Raw genomic sequence first — 17,553 nt, forward strand, 5'->3', positions numbered from 1 at the left:
GCCAGGCTTCCAGCAAGACCAACTTTCCTGAGCATTTTAAAGCATGTCTCACACATCACGCCACTTCCCTGGGGTGGGGGTGGGGTCTTCAGCGTAGCACCTACAACCAGCAGAATTAGTGAGAACAAACACACACTCCCAGTTCACTATCTGGAGTGGTGTGTCCCTGTGGCCAGGTTTCCTATAGACATCAGTGGGAGTTGGTCTGAGGGGTTTAGCTTCTCACTGCCTGCCTGTCCCTTCCCGGAACTGTTGGGACACTCCTCGCAGACCCATGGGCGGTCTTAAGTTCAGTAAAGCAGAGGAAGCTGGTCCAGGATGCACGCTGGTGACTGCTGTGTGAGCCGTGAGGGTCAGTGACATTGACAGGGAGGGGAAGGGTGGACATGGGATTTGGGAGCAGGGCAGGCTGGCCTGGAGAGCAGCCCTAGCGTCTGGAGAAACCTGGGTAAGGACAGGGTTGAAGCAGGATCACACATGGCCCTGGTGATGGGCAAAGTGAGTGGGCTCAGAGAGGCTGCAGGCCTGGTCCATCGCACATGGCAGGGCGGTGGCTGTCAGGTGGGGTGCACCCCTGGACTAGGACCTCTGGTGCCCAGCCTGGCTTCTCTCTAGGGCCAGTCATGCAGGTGCCTCTGCCCAGCATGGCCAAGACCCCAGACCCCAGGAGAAGAGCAGGTGCCTGTGGAGATCCTGTGTTTGCACAGTGTAGGGGCAGGGGGACCCCAGAGTCCAGTTCCAGACATCCTTGTCAGAGACCGGCCTTTCCAGGAGCACAGTTGGGCCTGCCATATTAACCTGTCCTCGCCAAGCAGCTCCTGATACGGTGGTGTCTGTCTCATGTCCCTCCTCACCCCATCGCCCTGGGCAGAGGCGATGCTCCTGGTGGGCACTGGAGCCAAGCTGCCCTCTGCACACATGCTCTTCACCCAGGTTTGTCTCTTGCAGTGCTCATCTCCTTGTCCTCCGGCATGCCCAACCACAGCGCCAGCATCCAGGTAGGCCCCAGGAGCTGGGCAGCATAGGCAGACTGGGTGTGGGCCCCCCCCAGAGCCTCTGCTTCCCTCTGCCCCACACTCCGACCAGTTTAAGCTGCTCCAGGGGCGCCTCCCTCTGAGCTGAATGCTGGGCCCTTGGGACCCAGGGTGGGTGGGGGCGTGAGGTAGGCCCAGGGTGGCCGACCCCACTGTTGGTTTAGAAGATATGTCTGGTTTGATCTCCCCCTTTGCAGCTCTGTGTTCAGAAACTAAGGATATTGATAGAAGACTCTGACCAGAACTGTGAGTTGCCCCTCCCTCCAGGTTCTGTAGGCTCTGTTCTTCTCTTCACGGGAGGAGAGCAGGTGCTGGGCTATGGAAGCCATTCCCTGTGTCTGCACAGTGGGCTCCTTTGACCGGTGTCTCAACGTGTGGTTTGGCTGTGTCTACCAGGAAGGTCTTTAAACCCTGGGCTCCGTGCCCACATGGACAAGGAGGTGGGACCCCCATGAGGTCCTTGAAAAGACCTGGTAGCAGGGAGCAGCCAGGGGAGGAGCCATGGAAGCACAGTGGGGAGTTGGTCATACCTCCCTGGGGGCAGGACTGCAGTGGCAAGGGCTCCTGAGCGCCCAGGTGTGCTGACTGCTTATGTTCAATCTAGATCTGCTTGTTTGGAGCAGGGTTCGCAGAAAGGGCCACAGAGGTATCCTCATCCTTGCAGCCTGTGCAGCCTCTGCCATTTGTAGTGCAGAAGCTGCCTGGCAGGTGCAGGTGACAAGCCTGTCCCATGCCAATAACACTCTGTTACGGAGATGGACTGCAGCTGGACCTGGCCTGCCACCCAGTTGGCTGCCTCTGGTTTAGATGACCCTGTGTTTGGGCTGGTTGAGGTGAGCCGTGGTGCCTTGTATTCATGAGACACCAGCCGATGGTACCCAGGTGGTTAGGGCTGAGCAGCGGGCTGGGGCTGTGGGCCGGCCACATCCTTTCTGTACTACAGCCATGTTCGATGGTACCTCGCTGTCTCTGCAGTAAAGTATCTGGGGCTCCTGGCCATGTCCAAGATCCTGAGGACGCACCCCAAGTCTGTGCAAGCACACAAGGACCTCGTCCTGCAGTGCCTGGACGACAAGGATGAGTCCATCCGGCTACGGGCCCTTGATCTCCTGTATGGAATGGTGTGTGCCCTTGCCCCCAGCCACCCCACCCCTCCCTCACTGGCCCTGCCCCAGCTATCCCCCCTTCCCTCACTGGCCCTGCCCCCAGGTGTCTAAGAAGAACCTGATGGAGATTGTTAAGAAACTGATGACCCATGTGGACAAGGCCGAGGGTACCACCTACCGCGACGAGCTGCTCACAAAGATCATTGACATCTGCAGCCAGTCCAACTATCAGCACATCACCAACTTTGAGTGGTGAGTGCCCATGACTAGTAGTGTGGGCAGGGTAGGGCAGCCAGGTAGGTTCCCTCACAGGCTCTGTCCCGCAGGTACATCAGCATCCTTGTGGAGCTGACCCGGCTGGAAGGTACCCGCCATGGCCACCTCATCGCCGCACAGATGCTAGATGTGGCCATCCGCGTGAAGGCCATCCGCAGGTTTGCCGTGTCACAGATGTCTGCGCTGCTTGACAGTGCCCACCTAGTGGCCAGTAGCACCCAGCGCAACGGCATCTGCGAGGTGCTCTACGCGGCTGCCTGGATTTGCGGAGAGTTTTCTGAGTGAGTGAGCACGAGGGGTCCTCCTGGTCCCAAAGGGAAGGGTGCGCCTGGCAGACCCATCCCCTGGAGCCTTGTGGCTCCTCTGCTTCCCCAGCCTCTGCCACACCCACCTGTCCATCTGCTGCACTCTGCACAGGGACAGAAGGAAAGTCAGTAAGTGGTGCTACTCAGACACTTGCCCTTGCCCATTGTAGTCACAGATCATAGCCAGATTGACACTGTGGATACAGTGTTCTTTCCCTTTTCTCAGCTTTTTTTGTCCAGTTACCCTGTAACTACTACGTTGTTGCTGAGGTGGTTTCCTCCAAATTCCCTTCTTCCACCCCTGGTGCTGGGCAGGGACTTACCAGCCCTCCTTGTCCACAGGCACCTGCAGGATCCCCAGCAGACCCTGGAGGCCATGCTGCGGCCCAAAGTCACCACCCTGCCGGGCCACATCCAGGCAGTGTATGTGCAGAATGTGGTCAAGTTGTATGCGGCCATCCTGCAGCAGAAGGAGCAGGCTGCGGACGCGCAGGCAGCCCAGGAGGTCACCCAGCTCCTGGTGGAACGGCTGCCCCAGTTTGTGCAGAGCGCAGACCTGGAGGTCCAGGAGCGGGTGGGTGGTGGCTCTTCCTTTCCCAGAAAACAACTCCACCTTGGCCAGGCGATGCGCAGTTGTGGGACCACCCTGTGGGAGTCCTGGACGGTCACCCACAGGGGGACTCTAGTGAGAGCTGGGGTGGCAGGAGATGGTGAGAGATGACGTCAGAGTATGTGGTCGGCTAGAGTCGGTGGTCCATTGGCCCCAGAGGGAAGTGTCAGAGGCAACAATGGATTTCTGGTGGCTGGTGGCCAGGTGGGTAGAAGAAGCTGGTCTGTAGAGAACTTTAGGTGGTGACGTGGTCATCAGCGACCTGGTAGTCTCCTCCTCGCACCCTGGTGACACAGGCTTCTCAGTTACCGAGAGCCCCTGGGTCAAGTGCATCTTGGTACCTCCTGGAGGCGAGTCTTCAGGCTGATGGCCGTGTGTGGCAGACCTTTCTCCACCCCTGGACCCTCGGCTTGCTTGTTTTATGCCTCCTAAAGAAGACAGTAGCCAAGCTGGCCTCTCCTGGTGGGGCCCCATGGCCAGTGGCTTCTCACAGAGACTTCAGGACCTTGGTGGGGCTCCAGCAACAGCTGGGCGTCTGTGTGGTCTGAGTGATGCCCCATGGCAGCTGAGTCAGGCCTCCCTGACTCCTGTCTTCTCTCCGTGGCCCCCACAGGCATCCTGCATCTTGCAGCTGGTCAAGCACGTGCAGAAGCTTCAGGCCAAGGACATGCCGGTGGCAGAAGAAGTGAGTGCTCTCTTTGCTGGGGAGCTGAACCCAGTGGCTCCGAAGGCACAGAAGAAGGTCCCGGTCCCCGAAGGGTGAGCCATGTGGCCCGTCAGGGGACACAGAGCGGGCAGCAAGAGGGCCAATGGAACCAGAACTACACCCTGGACCTGCTCTCCAGCCAGGAGAGGTGCGGGAGGGTTGAGGACGGCCCCAGAGGCCTGAGCCCCTGTGGGCAGGACACAGGCCGTGTGGGGTCCTCGCCAGCTCCCCTGGAACCTGTTGTCCCCATCTCTGGTGTCATCCCTAGGAAGCAGGTCTGCTGGCGACCCTCAGGGGGTGCAGGGTCTCTGATTGGCTTGGCCTACTCTGGTCTTGGGCAGCTGCCCAGCCTCCCTGTCCTTTCTCCAAGGGGACGGCAGTATCCGGGGCCAGGCGTGCAGGCCGGAGCCACCGTGTGACCTCACTGTGTCCTGCAGCCTGGACCTGGATGCCTGGATCAACGAGCCACTCTCGGACAGTGAGTCTGAGGATGAGAAGCCCAAGGCCATCTTTCAGGACGAGGAGCAGCGGCATGCGAAGCAGCGGCCGCCTGAGGCAGATGAGCAGGAACTGGCCCGGGTGAGCGCCCAGTCACGTCTGGGCTATGTCCCGCTGTCCTGTGCCAGCACTGAGCCCACCTTTGACATGGGACTGGATTTTGTTGAAGTGAGGGTGGTTTCTCAAGCCAGGCCTTCCCCAGGGAGAGTTGTGGGGCCTGACCTCACTCAGGACCTGTGGTGCCCAGGGATGCTGCCCCACCAGGCCTCCTCCCTGCTCCTGCCCCTACCCCAGGCTCTGTCCCTGAGTGGGTAGCCTCAGGCAGCTCTGCCAGCCTCTCTGACCCCAGTCTTGAACCCTCTGGGTTGTTGTGCTTTCCACCCGTCTCCATACCTGCTCCTGCCCACCGCCGGCCTCGGTCTCCTCTGGGTCAAAGGCCAACAGTGAAAGGAACTGGGGATCCTGGGTCTGGTGTGAGGAGGTGGCCTGCGCCTGGGAGGACACGAGGGCTTCACACACCCACTGATGTACATGCTGGACCCTGTCCCCACAGCGCCGGGAGGCCCGGAAGCAGGAGCAGGCCAACAACCCCTTTTACATCAAGAGCTCCCCGTCCCCCCAAAAGGTGAGGCATGCCTGTCCTTAAGGGATGGTCCCCTGGTGTGCTGGGCTGTTGGCAGGTCCCCAGACAGGACTGGAAGGGGCTCTTGATCCCGAGCCCCACAAGTGGATCTTTGGCTAGGCTTCTCAGCTGGGTGTGCAGGGCTGCAGATGTGGTGCCTCAGCGGGAGGGAGTGGACACCAGAGGACATGGGTCCTGCCTGGTGCCTCTGTCTTCATTCATACCCCACCTAGCAGAGCCCCAGGGAGACAGGCTCCACATGGCGGCTGCTGGGCTGTTTCCCTGCTTTTGGGATTTTGGGATCACTGGATGACTCTGCTCACTTCTCTGAGGGGCTCCAGCCTGTCCCCCCCGAACCTGCCTGTGGGCCCTGCTGATTCCAGCCATCCTGGGGGCAGGAGGTACCACATTATCCTGGTTCCAAGCCTGCACTACTTTGCTTTTCTCTTCTCTTCTCTCCTCTCCTCTCCTCTCCACTCCCTCTCCTCTCCCTCTCCTCTCCCTCTCCTCTCCCTCTCCTCGTCATTTCTTGGGCCGCTCCAGCGGCATATGGAGGTTTCCAGTCTAGGGGTCGAATCGGAGCTGTAGCTGCCAGCCTACGCCGGAGCCACAGCAACGCGGGATCCGAGCCACGTCTGCAACCTACACCACAGCTCACGGCAACGCTGAATCGTTAAGCCACTGAGCAAGGGCAGGGATCGAACCCGCAACCTCATGGTGCCTAGTCGGATTCGTTAACCACTGCGCCGTGACGGGAACTCCTGCACTACTTTTCTAATTTGGGAGGAAAAGATTCTAATGAACAAAATTACTGAGTGTTGGATTCTACGCTGTACATTATGTTTATGCCAACTCCCCACCCCCATCTCTGTGACTCTGTTGCTTTGGGCCGCTGCCCTGCCCAGTGACGGGTGCCTTGCTATCTCCTCTCCAGCGATACCAGGATGCACCGGGTGTGGACCACATTCCTGTGGTGCAAATTGACCTCTCAGTGCCCTTGAAAGTGCCAGGCAAGTATCTATAGGGACCTGCACTCCCACTGTCTCAGCACCTGGCCTCCACCTTATCCCAATAGAGAGAGGCCATGTGCCGTGCTAACCTCTGTTCATGTCCCAGCAGCTAGAGGGCAGTGCCCATGCATCCTCTTGCAACCCTAGGCATGGTGCTCAGGGTGGCCGTGGCCTGGGCCCAGGACCGAGCACTGAGTATGCACTGTTTGCAGGGATGCCCATGTCGGACCAGTACGTGAAGCTGGAGGAGGAGCGGCGCCATCAGCAGCGGCTGGAGAAGGACAAGAGGAAGAAGAAGAGGAGGGAGCGGGAGAGGCGGGGCACACGGCGCCATAGCTCATTGCACACAGAGAGCGATGAGGACATCGCACCTGCCCAGCGCGTGGACATCGTCACTGAGGAGATGCCTGAGGTCAGTGGCCCTCCCCGTGGGGGCCCACCCGTTGCTGTTGTCCCTGTCGTGGGGAGGGCCTCAACCAGCTCTGTCCAGTGAGCTCTGAGCAGGCGGCCCCCAGGCTTCTGCTTAATGACAGGTTTCTCGGCCTGAGTGCCAGGCCCAGGTCAGACGCCCTTGCGAGTGTGGACCTGGTGGTCTCTTTCCTAGAAGAGTGTGGGGGTGCTTCCTTAGACCCTTAAGGCTCGGCAGGGTCGGGGGGATAGGGCGAGGCAAACCTGACCCAGCATTCCCGTCCTCCCTCAGAACGCCCTGCCCAGCGACGAGGATGACAAAGACCCAAACGACCCCTACAGGGCCCTAGACATCGACTTGGACAAGTGAGTGCTGGACATAACTCAGACTCTCCTTGTCCCATGGGAGCAGAGGGGTGGCTAGGGTACCCCTCCCCCAGCCTCATCCCAGGCCAAGTCTCCTGTGACCATCCAGGCCCCTAGCTGACAGCGAGAAGCTGCCTGTGCAGAAACACAGAAATGCTGAGACCCCCAAGTCCCCTGAGAAAGAGGACATCCCCGTCATAGAAAAAAAGAGCAAGAAACCCAAAAAGAAGGAGAAGAAGCACAAGGAGAAGGAGCGAGAGAAGAAGAAGAAGAGAAAGGAAGCAGAGAAGGTGAGGCCCTGGTGCAATGGGCAGTCCCAAGGACCCAGCTCCCTCCCATCAGTGGGCCGTGGGGTCGGGTGCTTTCATAGAAGCATCAAATGTAGGTCATGTTGCTTGGCTCCAGGCCTGACCGGGTTGTCCTGTGCTCTGGCCAAAGGCCACCTTCCTTTGGTTTCAGGGTGAGGACTTGGACTTCTGGTTGTCCACCACTCCACCTGTTGCAGCCCCAGCCCCGGTAAGAGCCTGATGGCGACCTGTACCAAGGTGCTCCTTGGCCAGACACGTGTGCTCTTCGGCCTTGGAGGCTGCCTCTTAGAAACATTGGGGTGCTCCCTGCTCCCTTGGTGCCCTGCCTGGCCCTTCCCCTTCATCACCCACAGCCCTTCTGGCCTCTTGCACCCCGGCTACAAAGGGATACGTGGGGACCCTAAGGCACACAGACAACTTTGGGCCAGCTCGGTCCTGTTCCCGGCGTCTTACCCTGACAGTGGCTGTGTGACACTGCTCGGTGTAGAGCCCGGACCCCCAGAGCCAGGCAGCAGCTCTGAACAGCTGCATTATGTTGCCGGCTGGAGCCTGGTGCCTCTGGGGTCTCATGCAGGGTTGCTGGCCAGTGCCAGCGAGCCTCAAGCCAGGCGTCCTCTCCCCTCAGCTGGCCACTGGCTCAGATCAAGGCCCCACACCTGCGTCCTTACAACACACCTAGCCTGCCAAGGGAGGCTCCTCATGGCCGGGTGTCCCTGGAAGGCGGGTGGGTCAGGGCAGAGGGAGCTGCCTTTTGAGCCTCTCACTTGGCTTCCTACAGGAAGAGCCCAGGGTGAATGCTGCAGCCACTGCCCCTGAGGAGGGGCTTGAGGAGCCCAGGGAAGAGGTGCAGGATGCTGACGAGGACGAGCACCAGGAGCCTGAAAAGGTACGAGAGCCAGGCAAGAGGTGCTCACTGCTGCCCACATCCCACCAGTGGTTTCTCATTGCCGTGGCTATGGGGCTCTGACCCACAACAGCACTATTGAGCTGTAACTCGTCCACAGTGAACTATTCATGGTTCTGCTGCCACCGCCTCTAATTCCAGAACGTCCCATCACTGCTAAAGGGAATCCATTTCTGTCATCAGCCCTACCCCCATTCCTCTTTTCTGACAACCACTAACCCCCCCTTTGTCTCTGTGGATGTGCCTGTTCTGGATGTTTCACATCTATGGAATCCCACACTGTGTGTCCTTCTGTGTCTGCTGCTCTGACTGAGCATCGTGGTCTCTGGGTCCGTCCATGTGGTAGCAAGTATCGGGGCTTCTTTCCTTTTCATGGCTGAGTGATGCTCCATGTGTGGAGGGACTGCACGGTGTTTGTCACCTTTTGGTGGACACTGGGTGGTGCCCAGCTTTTGGCTGCTGTGAGTCATGCTGATGTGAGTGTCTGAGTGTGTGTGGGGGGGGGGGTGGTGGGGGAGACACTGAGGAGTTCTGTGGTTGCTGGGCCATCACGTCTGCACTCTCCCTGGTTTTCCTCATGCATTTTACCCAGCAGCAACGACTATCCAGCCCAGCAGTGAGTTCCCGGGTCCTCGTGGTGGCCCTTCCCTGCAGCCCTGGGGATTGCTGGCCTGCTCACCCTGATGTGTGGGCCCTTTACCTTAGCATGCTTGGTCCCCACAATATGAGATTCGATCACCACTGTGGTACCCACGTGAGTGTGGGATTGACCTGAACTATTTCTGTTTAGAAAACTTCCAAGGAGAAGAAGAAGAAACACAAGAAGGACAAGGAGGAGAGGCCCAAAGACAAGAAGAAATCCAAAAAGAAGACACCTCCAAGGGAAGGAGTGGCTGAGCCCGTGGAGAACGGCGCACTAGATGAGGAGCCCCTCCCGGTGAGGGTGCCACCGGCGCCTGCCTGGTCCTCCCCAGACAGCCCTGACAGTGTCAGGAGCCCCAAGGTGTGGGCTCATGCTGTCCAGGACCCGCTCCATTGGGCCTAGCATTTCCTGCGGGAGCACCTGGAAGCTTACACCTGGCCCCACCCTCAGCAGACATCACGCTCAGGTTCTTGGCACCCAAAGCTGACACGTTTTTCTCTTATTCCCAGCCCATGTCTAGCTACTGCCTCTTGGCTGAAAATTCGTACATCAAAATGGTGAGTGAGAAGTGTGTTTCAGAGAGCATGGTCCACGGAAGGCTCGGGGGGGTCCTTTCTCTGTGAGGGTGTGTGGAGGCAGAGCCGTGCATCGGGAATAGCTAAAATCTGTGTACATATCTGAAACTCAGTGTCCTTGAGTGAGGGTCCAGAACGTTCCTTCCTTTGCATACTTGTGCTCACACTTTTGGGCCTTCATCCAGGCCCGGAGGGGCCCCTGGTGGGCTCCCTGCACTGCTGACCTTGCCTTGCTCTGTGCAGACATACGATGTGCAGGGCAGCCTGCAGAAGGACAGCCAGGTCACCGTGTCCGTGGTCCTGGAGAACCAGAGCAGCAGCTTCCTCAAGAGTATGGAACTCAACGTGCTGGACTCACTCAACGCCCGGCTGGCCCGGCCAGAGGGCTCCTCAGTCCATGATGGTGTCCCTGTGCCTTTCCAGCTGCCCCCTGGTGAGTGGCCCCAGGACTGGCCATCACTGAGGGCAGACCCTGGGTTGTGGGGTACCTGCCACCTGCTGGGATAGCCACACACACGCTCCCAGGCTGCACCCTGCGCTGCTTTTCAGGCCCCTCTCACCCTCACTAGGCATCTCCAACGAAGCCCAGTTTGTGTTCACCATTCAGAGCATCGTCATGGCGCAGAAGCTCAAGGGGACACTATCCTTCATTGCCAAGGTACGGGGAAGCAAGGCAGCAGTGGGGCCGCCAGCTGAGAGAACCCCTACTCTGGAGCCATGCCCACACTCACCCTGCATCCCTACTCCAACAGAATGACGAAGGCTCCACCCATGAGAAGCTCGACTTCAAGCTGCACTTCACCTGCACCTCCTACTTGGTCACCACACCTTGCTACAGGTATGCCCCCTTCCATGCTGTGCCAGGCTCTGGGTGCAATCACCTCAGCCATGCTCTCTGATTTAAGGTGTGAGAGTGCACGGACTGTCGGGTGACCGGTTTATGGTGAGCACAAAAAGCCCAGCATATCTGCTGTGCCGGCCAGCTCAGCTGCATAACACTGAGCGCAGGTCCTGTGGTCCAAGCACAGGTATTGGTTTCCTCCCAGTGCTGCAGGCTGAGACCAGTGATGGCAGAAGTGGGTCATCCTGAGGCCATCCTGTTTGGAGTGCAGACGGTCACGTGTCTTGTTCTCACAGGGACCCCAGTCTCAAATGCAGTTGCATTCTGACGTCCTGGGGGTCTGGGCTTCAACATAGGAGTTTCGGGGACATAGTCCAGCTCTTGATTTCTCACAGCACCCTTGGAGACCCTAAGCCACAGGCACACACCAAGGCCCCCTGTTTTTACTGTCCCGTTCCGTCCCTTTCCCACAGTGATGCCTTTGCCAAGTTGTTGGAGTCTGGGGACCTGAGCATGAGCTCAATCAAGGTTGATGGCATTAGTATGTCCTTCCAGAACCTTCTGGCAAAGATCTGTTTTCATCACCGTTTTTCCGGTAAGGGATTGGACATGGCTGATAGATGGCTCTGCTTTTCTACACATGTGACTCCTCCCCACCCCAGGGCTGGCCCAGCCTCACCCCTTGCCCTCTGTTGTAGTTGTGGAACGAGTGGATTCCTGCGCCTCCATGTACAGCCGCTCCATCCAGGGACACCACGTCTGCCTCCTGGTGAAGAAGGTGAGCCCTCAGGAAGGTCCCACCCAGCCTTTCCACTCCTCAGCACTGTGCCTTTGCAGCTTTGAGCCCTGTTCAGGAGGATGTTGGCCTATCCTGCGCTCCTCTGGCCTTGGCACTGGGACCTCACCAACTAAGTGGGGAGGCATTCCTTCCTCTAGCCTTTTGTAGAAGAGGTGGCGTGTAGTCAGTGTACATCTTCTTGCATGTTATGTAGAATTCACCAAGGAAATCAGGTCAGGGGCCTTCTTTTTTGAAAGGTTTTTATCTACAACTTCAACTTCTTAAAACTGCAGGAATTCTTTTTTTTTTTTTCTTTTGTCCTTTTGTCTTTTTGCCACTTCTTGGGCCACTCCTGCCGCATATGGAGGTTCCCAGGCTAGGGGTCGAATTGGAGCTGCAGCCACCAACCTATACCAGAGCCACAGCAATGCAGGATCCAAGCTGCGTCTGCAACTTATACCACAGCTCACGGCAACGCCAGATCCTTAACCCACTGAGCAAGGCCAGGGATCGAACCCGCAACCTCATGGTTCCTAGTCAGATTCATTAACCACTGAGCCACGACGGGAACTCCAAAATTGTAGGAATTCTTAATTTATCTGTTTTTTCTTGTATGAGTCGTGGTAGTTTGTGGTTTTCAAGATGTGGTCCATTTCATCCTAGTTACAGAGTTGATCATGGGTTGAGTGTTCTTGTCCTTTTAGTCTCTGAGGGATCAGTGAAAACCTTCCCTCATTGCTGATGTTGGTAATTTGTGTCTTCTCCCATTTTTCTTGGCTAGAAGACTTACCCATTTTGTCGATCCTTTTTTTTTGTGACCCTGCCAGCGCCATGCAGAAGTTCATGGGCCAGGGATCAAACCAGAAACATAGCTTTAACGCCAACTCCTTAACCCACTGAGCCACCAGGAAATTTCTTGTTGCTCTTTTGAAAAATCAACTTCAGAAATAACTTTTTTAGGGCGACACCTACAGCATACAGAAGTTCCCAGTCTTGGGCTCGAATCAGCTGCAGCTGCCAGCCTGCACCACAGCCACAGCAGGGCCAGATCTGAGTTGCATCTGCGACCTATACCACAGCTTACAGCAACACTGGATACTTAACCCACTAAGTGAGGCCAGGAATCGAACCCGCATTCTCATACTAGTTGGGTTCATTACTGCTGAGTCACAGTGGGAACTCCCAGAACCAACTTTTAAAATAAAGTTACTGTGTGAGGTTTTTTTGTGGCCCAGTGGGTTAAGGATCCACCATTGTCAAGCTTGCGTTGCTACTATGGTATAGGTTTAATCCCTGGCCCAGGAATTTCCACATGTAGTGGGTAGGCGCCAAAAAAAAAAAAGTTACCATGTTTTTAAACAGTAAGTAAATTTTATGGAGTTATGCTGCCTAGCTCCTTACTTCTATTTGGGGTTTATTTTGCTCCTTTGTGAGGTTGTTAAGGTGGAAACTTGGACCTTTCCAAAAGACCTGTTTATTCTAAGAAAATGTTTAGTGCCATAAATTTTTCTCTAAGCATTGCCCTTTAGCTGAACCCTGCAAATTTTAATGATTTATTTTCATTTCTGTACAGTTTAAAACATTTTCTAATTTCTATCAAGACTTCCTCTATGTCCCATGGATCAGAGTTTCCTGTTGCTTTTGTGTTACTGACAAGCCATTGAACTGTGGTCTTTGTGGACAGGAGTTCCGTAGGTGCCTGGAATTGTTCAGTACTTGTCACCTAGGTCCCCTTGGTTGATGGTGCTTTTGATTCTTCTGGGTCCTTGAAGATTTCCTCTCTGCTGGCCCTTGATGATATGAGCAAGGAATGTGAGACCAGTGTCTCCAGCTGGTCCGTTCCTCCATTTGGTCAGGCTTTGCTCCTTGTGTGGGCGCTCTATTGTTGGCATATGGTATAGACTGTTAGAATCGTGGGATCTTGGCAAATGGACCCTCTCATCAGTAGGTGTGTTCCTCCATCCTGGGCAACATTCTTTGCTCCAAAGGCCGCTGTGTTTGATAGCAGTGCGGCCATTCCTGCTTTCATTTGATTGGTGTTTAGGTGTTATGTCTTTTACTGTGAACCTGCCTTTATCCTTACATTAGAAAGAATTCCTAGAATTTCTGTCGTGGCTCAGTGGTTAACAAATCCAACTAGGAACCATGAGGTTGCGGGTTCAATGGGCCTTGCTCAGTGGGTTAAGGATCCGGTGTTGCTGTGAGCTGTGGTATAAGTTGCAGACGCAGCTTGGATCCTGCATTGCTGTGGCTCTGGTGTAGGCTGGTAGCTGCAGCTCCAATTCGACCCCTAGCCTGGGAACCTCCATATGCTGTGGGAGCAGCCCAATAAATGATAAAAAGACAAAAAAAGAAAAAAAAAAGGAAGAATTTCTTCTGGACACCATAGAGCTTGGATTATCCTGTCACTATCTGTTTTTCAATTGTGTTCGGATCGTTTGTGCTTAAAGTACAGTTGGTTTACAGAGTTGTGCCAATTTATGCTATGCAGCAAAGTATCCAGTTATACATATATACACATCCCCTTTCTCAAATTATCTTCTATCATGGTCTGTCCCAGGAGACTGGATATAGTTCCCTGTGCTGTACAGTAGGACCTCATTGCTTATACATTCTAAATGTAATAGTTTGTATCTACTAACCCCAAATTCCCTGTCCATCCCACTTCTTCCCCCTCCCCCTTGGCAGCCAAGTCTGTTTTCCATGTCTGTCAGTCTGTTTCTGTTCTATAGATTGGTTCATTTGTGTTATATTTTAGATTCCCCATCTAAGTGTTACCATATGGTATTTGTCTTTTTTTTTTTTTCCAACTTTGCTTAGTATGAACATCTCTAGTTGCAGCCATGTTGCTGCAAATGGCATTCTTTCCCCCCACAACCCCTTTTTTGGCTTCCCCATGGCGTGTGGCATTCCTAGGCCAGAGATCAGATCTGAGCCACAGTTGCAACCTATACCTCGTCTGTGACAACACGTGATTCTTTAGCCAACTGTGCCAGGAGTTGTAGAGATGCCATGGATCCTGTTGTGCCACACAGTGGGAACTCCTATTTCATTATTTTTTTACTGCTGAGTAGTATTCCATTGCATACATGTACCACATCTTCTTAATCCATTCACCTGTCAACAGACATTTAGGTTGTTTCCATGTCTTGGCTGTTGTGAATAGTGATGCAGTAAACATAGAGGTGCATGTATCTCTTTGTGGTTTTGTCTGGACAGATGCCCAGGAGTGGGATTGCTGGATCATATGGTAGTTCTTTAGTTTTCTGAGGAACCTCCATACTGTTTTCCATAGTGGCTGCACCAGTATACATTTCCACCAACAGTGTAGGGGAGGGTTCCCTTTTCTCTACACCCTCTCCAGCATTTGTTCTTTGTAGACTTATTAATGATGGCCATTCTGACTGGTAAGGTTGTACCTCATTGCAGTTTTGAGTTGCATTTCTCTAGTAATTAGTGATGTGGAGTATTTTCTCATATGCACTCTTGGCATGTGGAAGTTCCTGGGCCAGAGACTGAATCCAAGCCACAACCACAGCAACGCCAGATCCTTTAACACACTGCGCCAGGCTGGATATCAAACCCATGCCTCCACAGTCACCCAAGCTGCTGCAGTCCATGTAATTATTCTATATTTCACTTTCCCTCAAGGCTGCTTTTGCTGGGTATAGAATTCTGGTTTTGCAAGTCTTTTCACTCAATTCTTCAAAAATAAGCTGTTTTCTTTTGGTGTCTGTGCTTTCTGACAAGGAACCATTTTCCTTTTTGAGGGAGTGCATTGTTTTTCTCGGGCTGTTTCAGATTTTTCTTTGTTTTTTTCAGCAGTTTGTGAACTGTCTGTGCTTGGAGTTACTTAAGCTCATCCTAACTCTTGGGAGTCTGCTGAACTTAGGTTTATGTTTTTTGCAAAACTTGAAAGTTTTCAACTATTAAATACCTTTTCAGGGAGTTACCGTTGTGGCTCAGTGGAAACGAATCTGACTAGCCTCCATGAGGATGTAGGTTCAATCCGTGGCCTCGCTCAGTGGGTTAAGGATCTAGCATTGCCATGAGCTGTGATATAGGTTGCAGGCGTGGCTCTGATCTGGCTTTGCTATGGCTGTGACATAGGCCAGCAGCTACAGCTCTGATTTAACCCCTAGCCTGGGAACTTCCATATGCTATGAGTGCGGCCCTAAAGAGACCAAATAAATAAATAAATAAATACCTTTTCAGCACTGCTTTTATTTATTTATTTATTTTGTTGTTCCCAAAATGTGAAAGTTCTCAGTGCAGGGATCACATCCTTGCCACAGTTGCAACCTCTGCCACACTGGATCCTTAACCTATGGTGCCACTCAGGAACTTCCAGCGCTGCATTCTTTATCTTCTCCTTCTGGGGTCCCAGTGATGCGAATCTCAGACTTTTCATTTCTGGGTCTCTGAGGCTCGGCCCACCCCCACCACCTCCAACTCCTTTTTTGCTGTCTGTTCCAGTTGGATTCATTCCATTGACTTCTTATCAGGGTCCATGACCTTCCATTATGTCTTTTCTGCTGGTGGGCACATCTTTTATTTTTATTTATTTATTTTAAGCTGATAAATACAAGGATCATGAAATCCAAAAATATATCTTTACTAAATAACTGTCTGACCCACATTGTTAGAATCTTTCTTATTAGGACCTTGCAAAGGACTTGGGTAAGGGAAGAACCCTGAGACTTCACTGAGGCCAGTTTCCCAGCAAATCTACCCCAGGATGTGGTGTTTTCCACTGTAGGGAAAGGCTGCAGTTTGTCTCTGTCCTACTTGGATTCCTGGACCAGGGATCAGATCTGAGCCATAGCTGCTGGTCCAGGGATTGAATCCACATCCCAGTGCTCATAAGACACCACTGATCCCCTTGCGCCTCAACAGGAAACCCCTCCCTCCAGATGTTTTGAATAGGATTAGACCCTAGGCCTTCTTTAAACCCCATGGGGAATGTCAGTTCCCAGGTTCTGGCTGCAAGACCTCTGCTCAAGTGTCTGTCGGTTTCACAGCCTTTGTCTCTGTCCTCAGAGCTGCCTCCCACTGTGTGTTCCTGAATGTTTGGTGCCTATTCAGGGGGCACGCCTTGCAGGCTTAGCTCCAGGTGAGCCCAGCAGTCCCCAGGCTTCCCTTTGGCACGCAGAGCCTGGGCCACAGGCCACAGCCCTCTGCCCAGTTCTTCCAGAGTGCCTCTCCAGGGTCTCTCCAGTTCTGGCCTTTGTCCAGGCCCTGTAGTTCCTCCCATAGGAGACATGGGCCACAGTGCACCTGCTCCATCTCCCCAGAAGTGCGTGGGAAGGGGCCAGCCTCCTCCGCAGCCTCTCACGGCGCCGTCTTCCCTGCAGGGTGAAAAGTCGGTGTCGGTGGATGGGAAGTGCAGTGATCCAACGCTGCTGAGCAACTTGCTGGAGGAGATGAAGGAGACCCTGGCCAAGTGCTGAACGCACCTCAGGCCACTGTGGAGGGGACTTGCAGGGAGGGCAGCCCCAAGGGCTGGGGCTCTCCTCTCGCTGGCTTTGGGTCTAGCCCAGGAGATAACATAAGGCCACTGTCGTCCACTGTGTAGACAGAGAGGTTTATGTTGCGTTCATTTATCCGTCATTTTTGACTCTCCACGGTCTTTGGTGAGAAGCCCCGCTTCAGTGCCCAGACCAGAAGGGGCTCCTATAGCTGGAGCGGACTGTCCACATGGCTGCAGGGGCTGCCCAAGGATGATCGGGACCTGGCAAGATTTGGACAGGCCAGTGCATCCACGTCTGTTCAGTCATCTGAGTCCTTGAGTCCCCAGGTACCCTGCCCAGTGGCAGCTGGGGATGAAGAAAGAGCCTGCCAGCTGTTCAGCCAGGATACACTCCTCTTCATCCTCATGCCGAGGGGCACGTTATCCCCCAGGACACGGTGGGGGAGGGTCTTGCAGGCTGTTGCCTGTCCAATTCCATTGATGTCTTCATGACACCTGGTGGGCATCCCAGTTGCAGCAGAGACTAGGCTGTGTTGGCTTCCATGCCCTGGTCGGGGTATTGTGAGTTGGGGGTGCTGCAGTTCCAGTCCCCTCCTCATCATTGGACACCTGCAGGCTTTCCCCAGTCCTGGAGGGCCCAATTCTGGGCCCCTCGGCTGTCCTAGGGCAGCTAGGCCCTTGAGTTGTGCATCACGCACAGAGAGGGGGTCCTGGCCCACCCCCATGAGACTCAACTTTCCTCAGAGATGATGGTCCTCAATGACGTTGAACTTTCCTTTTGATGAAAACTGTCACTTTAGCATGTAGAGTAATCTATTACAGAATCCTGTGCAGTGATTCTAGAACCTCGAAATTGTATGATGTGTTATATAAGAACTTCTTTGCTATTGACATTCCCGTATAAAGGACAGAGAGACATATCACGCTGCTGTAATGATTGTGTCAAGATGATCAATAAACTTGCAAAACAGACGTTTACTTGCTGGGTCTCTCACCTGTGGCCATGTGTGCCCCTGACCAGGGGTTCTCAGTTTGGGGCTTCTGGGGTTGTCAGTTTGGGGCTTCTCGTCAGGGCGGAGCTGCAGGGCACCCT

General features: G+C 54.4%; 1 protein-coding gene across 9 annotated transcripts in view; it reads left to right on the plus strand.

Moving 5' to 3' along the window:
* Window positions 1-17,432, plus strand: part of AP3D1 (adaptor related protein complex 3 subunit delta 1) — a 42,715-nt gene extending 25,283 nt beyond the window's left edge. For 2 of the 9 annotated variants that reach the window (XM_021084198.2, XM_085013418.1), the window contains 23 exons: window positions 949-998; window positions 1,232-1,280; window positions 2,010-2,155; window positions 2,244-2,392; window positions 2,467-2,697; window positions 3,064-3,295; window positions 3,945-4,090; window positions 4,475-4,616; window positions 5,089-5,160; window positions 6,092-6,167; window positions 6,380-6,579; window positions 6,868-6,941; window positions 7,051-7,231; window positions 7,380-7,457; window positions 8,028-8,135; window positions 8,944-9,090; window positions 9,306-9,353; window positions 9,615-9,804; window positions 9,941-10,029; window positions 10,124-10,209; window positions 10,686-10,807; window positions 10,911-10,990; window positions 16,345-17,432. In XM_021084198.2, the coding sequence (XP_020939857.1) occupies window positions 949-998; window positions 1,232-1,280; window positions 2,010-2,155; window positions 2,244-2,392; window positions 2,467-2,697; window positions 3,064-3,295; window positions 3,945-4,090; window positions 4,475-4,616; window positions 5,089-5,160; window positions 6,092-6,167; window positions 6,380-6,579; window positions 6,868-6,941; window positions 7,051-7,231; window positions 7,380-7,457; window positions 8,028-8,135; window positions 8,944-9,090; window positions 9,306-9,353; window positions 9,615-9,804; window positions 9,941-10,029; window positions 10,124-10,209; window positions 10,686-10,807; window positions 10,911-10,990; window positions 16,345-16,440 (2,792 nt within the window). In that variant the 3' untranslated portion in view covers window positions 16,441-17,432. Of the gene's footprint in view, window positions 1-948; window positions 999-1,231; window positions 1,868-2,009; window positions 2,156-2,243; window positions 2,393-2,466; window positions 2,698-3,063; window positions 3,296-3,944; window positions 4,091-4,407; window positions 4,617-5,088; window positions 5,161-6,091; window positions 6,168-6,379; window positions 6,580-6,867; window positions 6,942-7,050; window positions 7,232-7,379; window positions 7,458-8,027; window positions 8,136-8,943; window positions 9,091-9,305; window positions 9,354-9,614; window positions 9,805-9,940; window positions 10,030-10,123; window positions 10,210-10,685; window positions 10,808-10,910; window positions 10,991-16,344 lie in introns of those variants that run through there. The other 7 variants (XM_021084197.2, XM_085013419.1, XR_014837843.1 and 4 more) reach the window with 6 other exon arrangements.
* The last annotated feature ends 121 nt before the right edge of the window (window positions 17,433-17,553 follow it).

Source organism: Sus scrofa, chromosome 2, assembly GCF_054392235.1.
Source record: "Sus scrofa isolate SSC_HxYL_T2T_F1_AM1 chromosome 2, Sscrofa_HxYL_maternal_Yorkshire_Landrace_v2.0, whole genome shotgun sequence".
NCBI lineage: Eukaryota > Metazoa > Chordata > Mammalia > Artiodactyla > Suidae > Sus > Sus scrofa.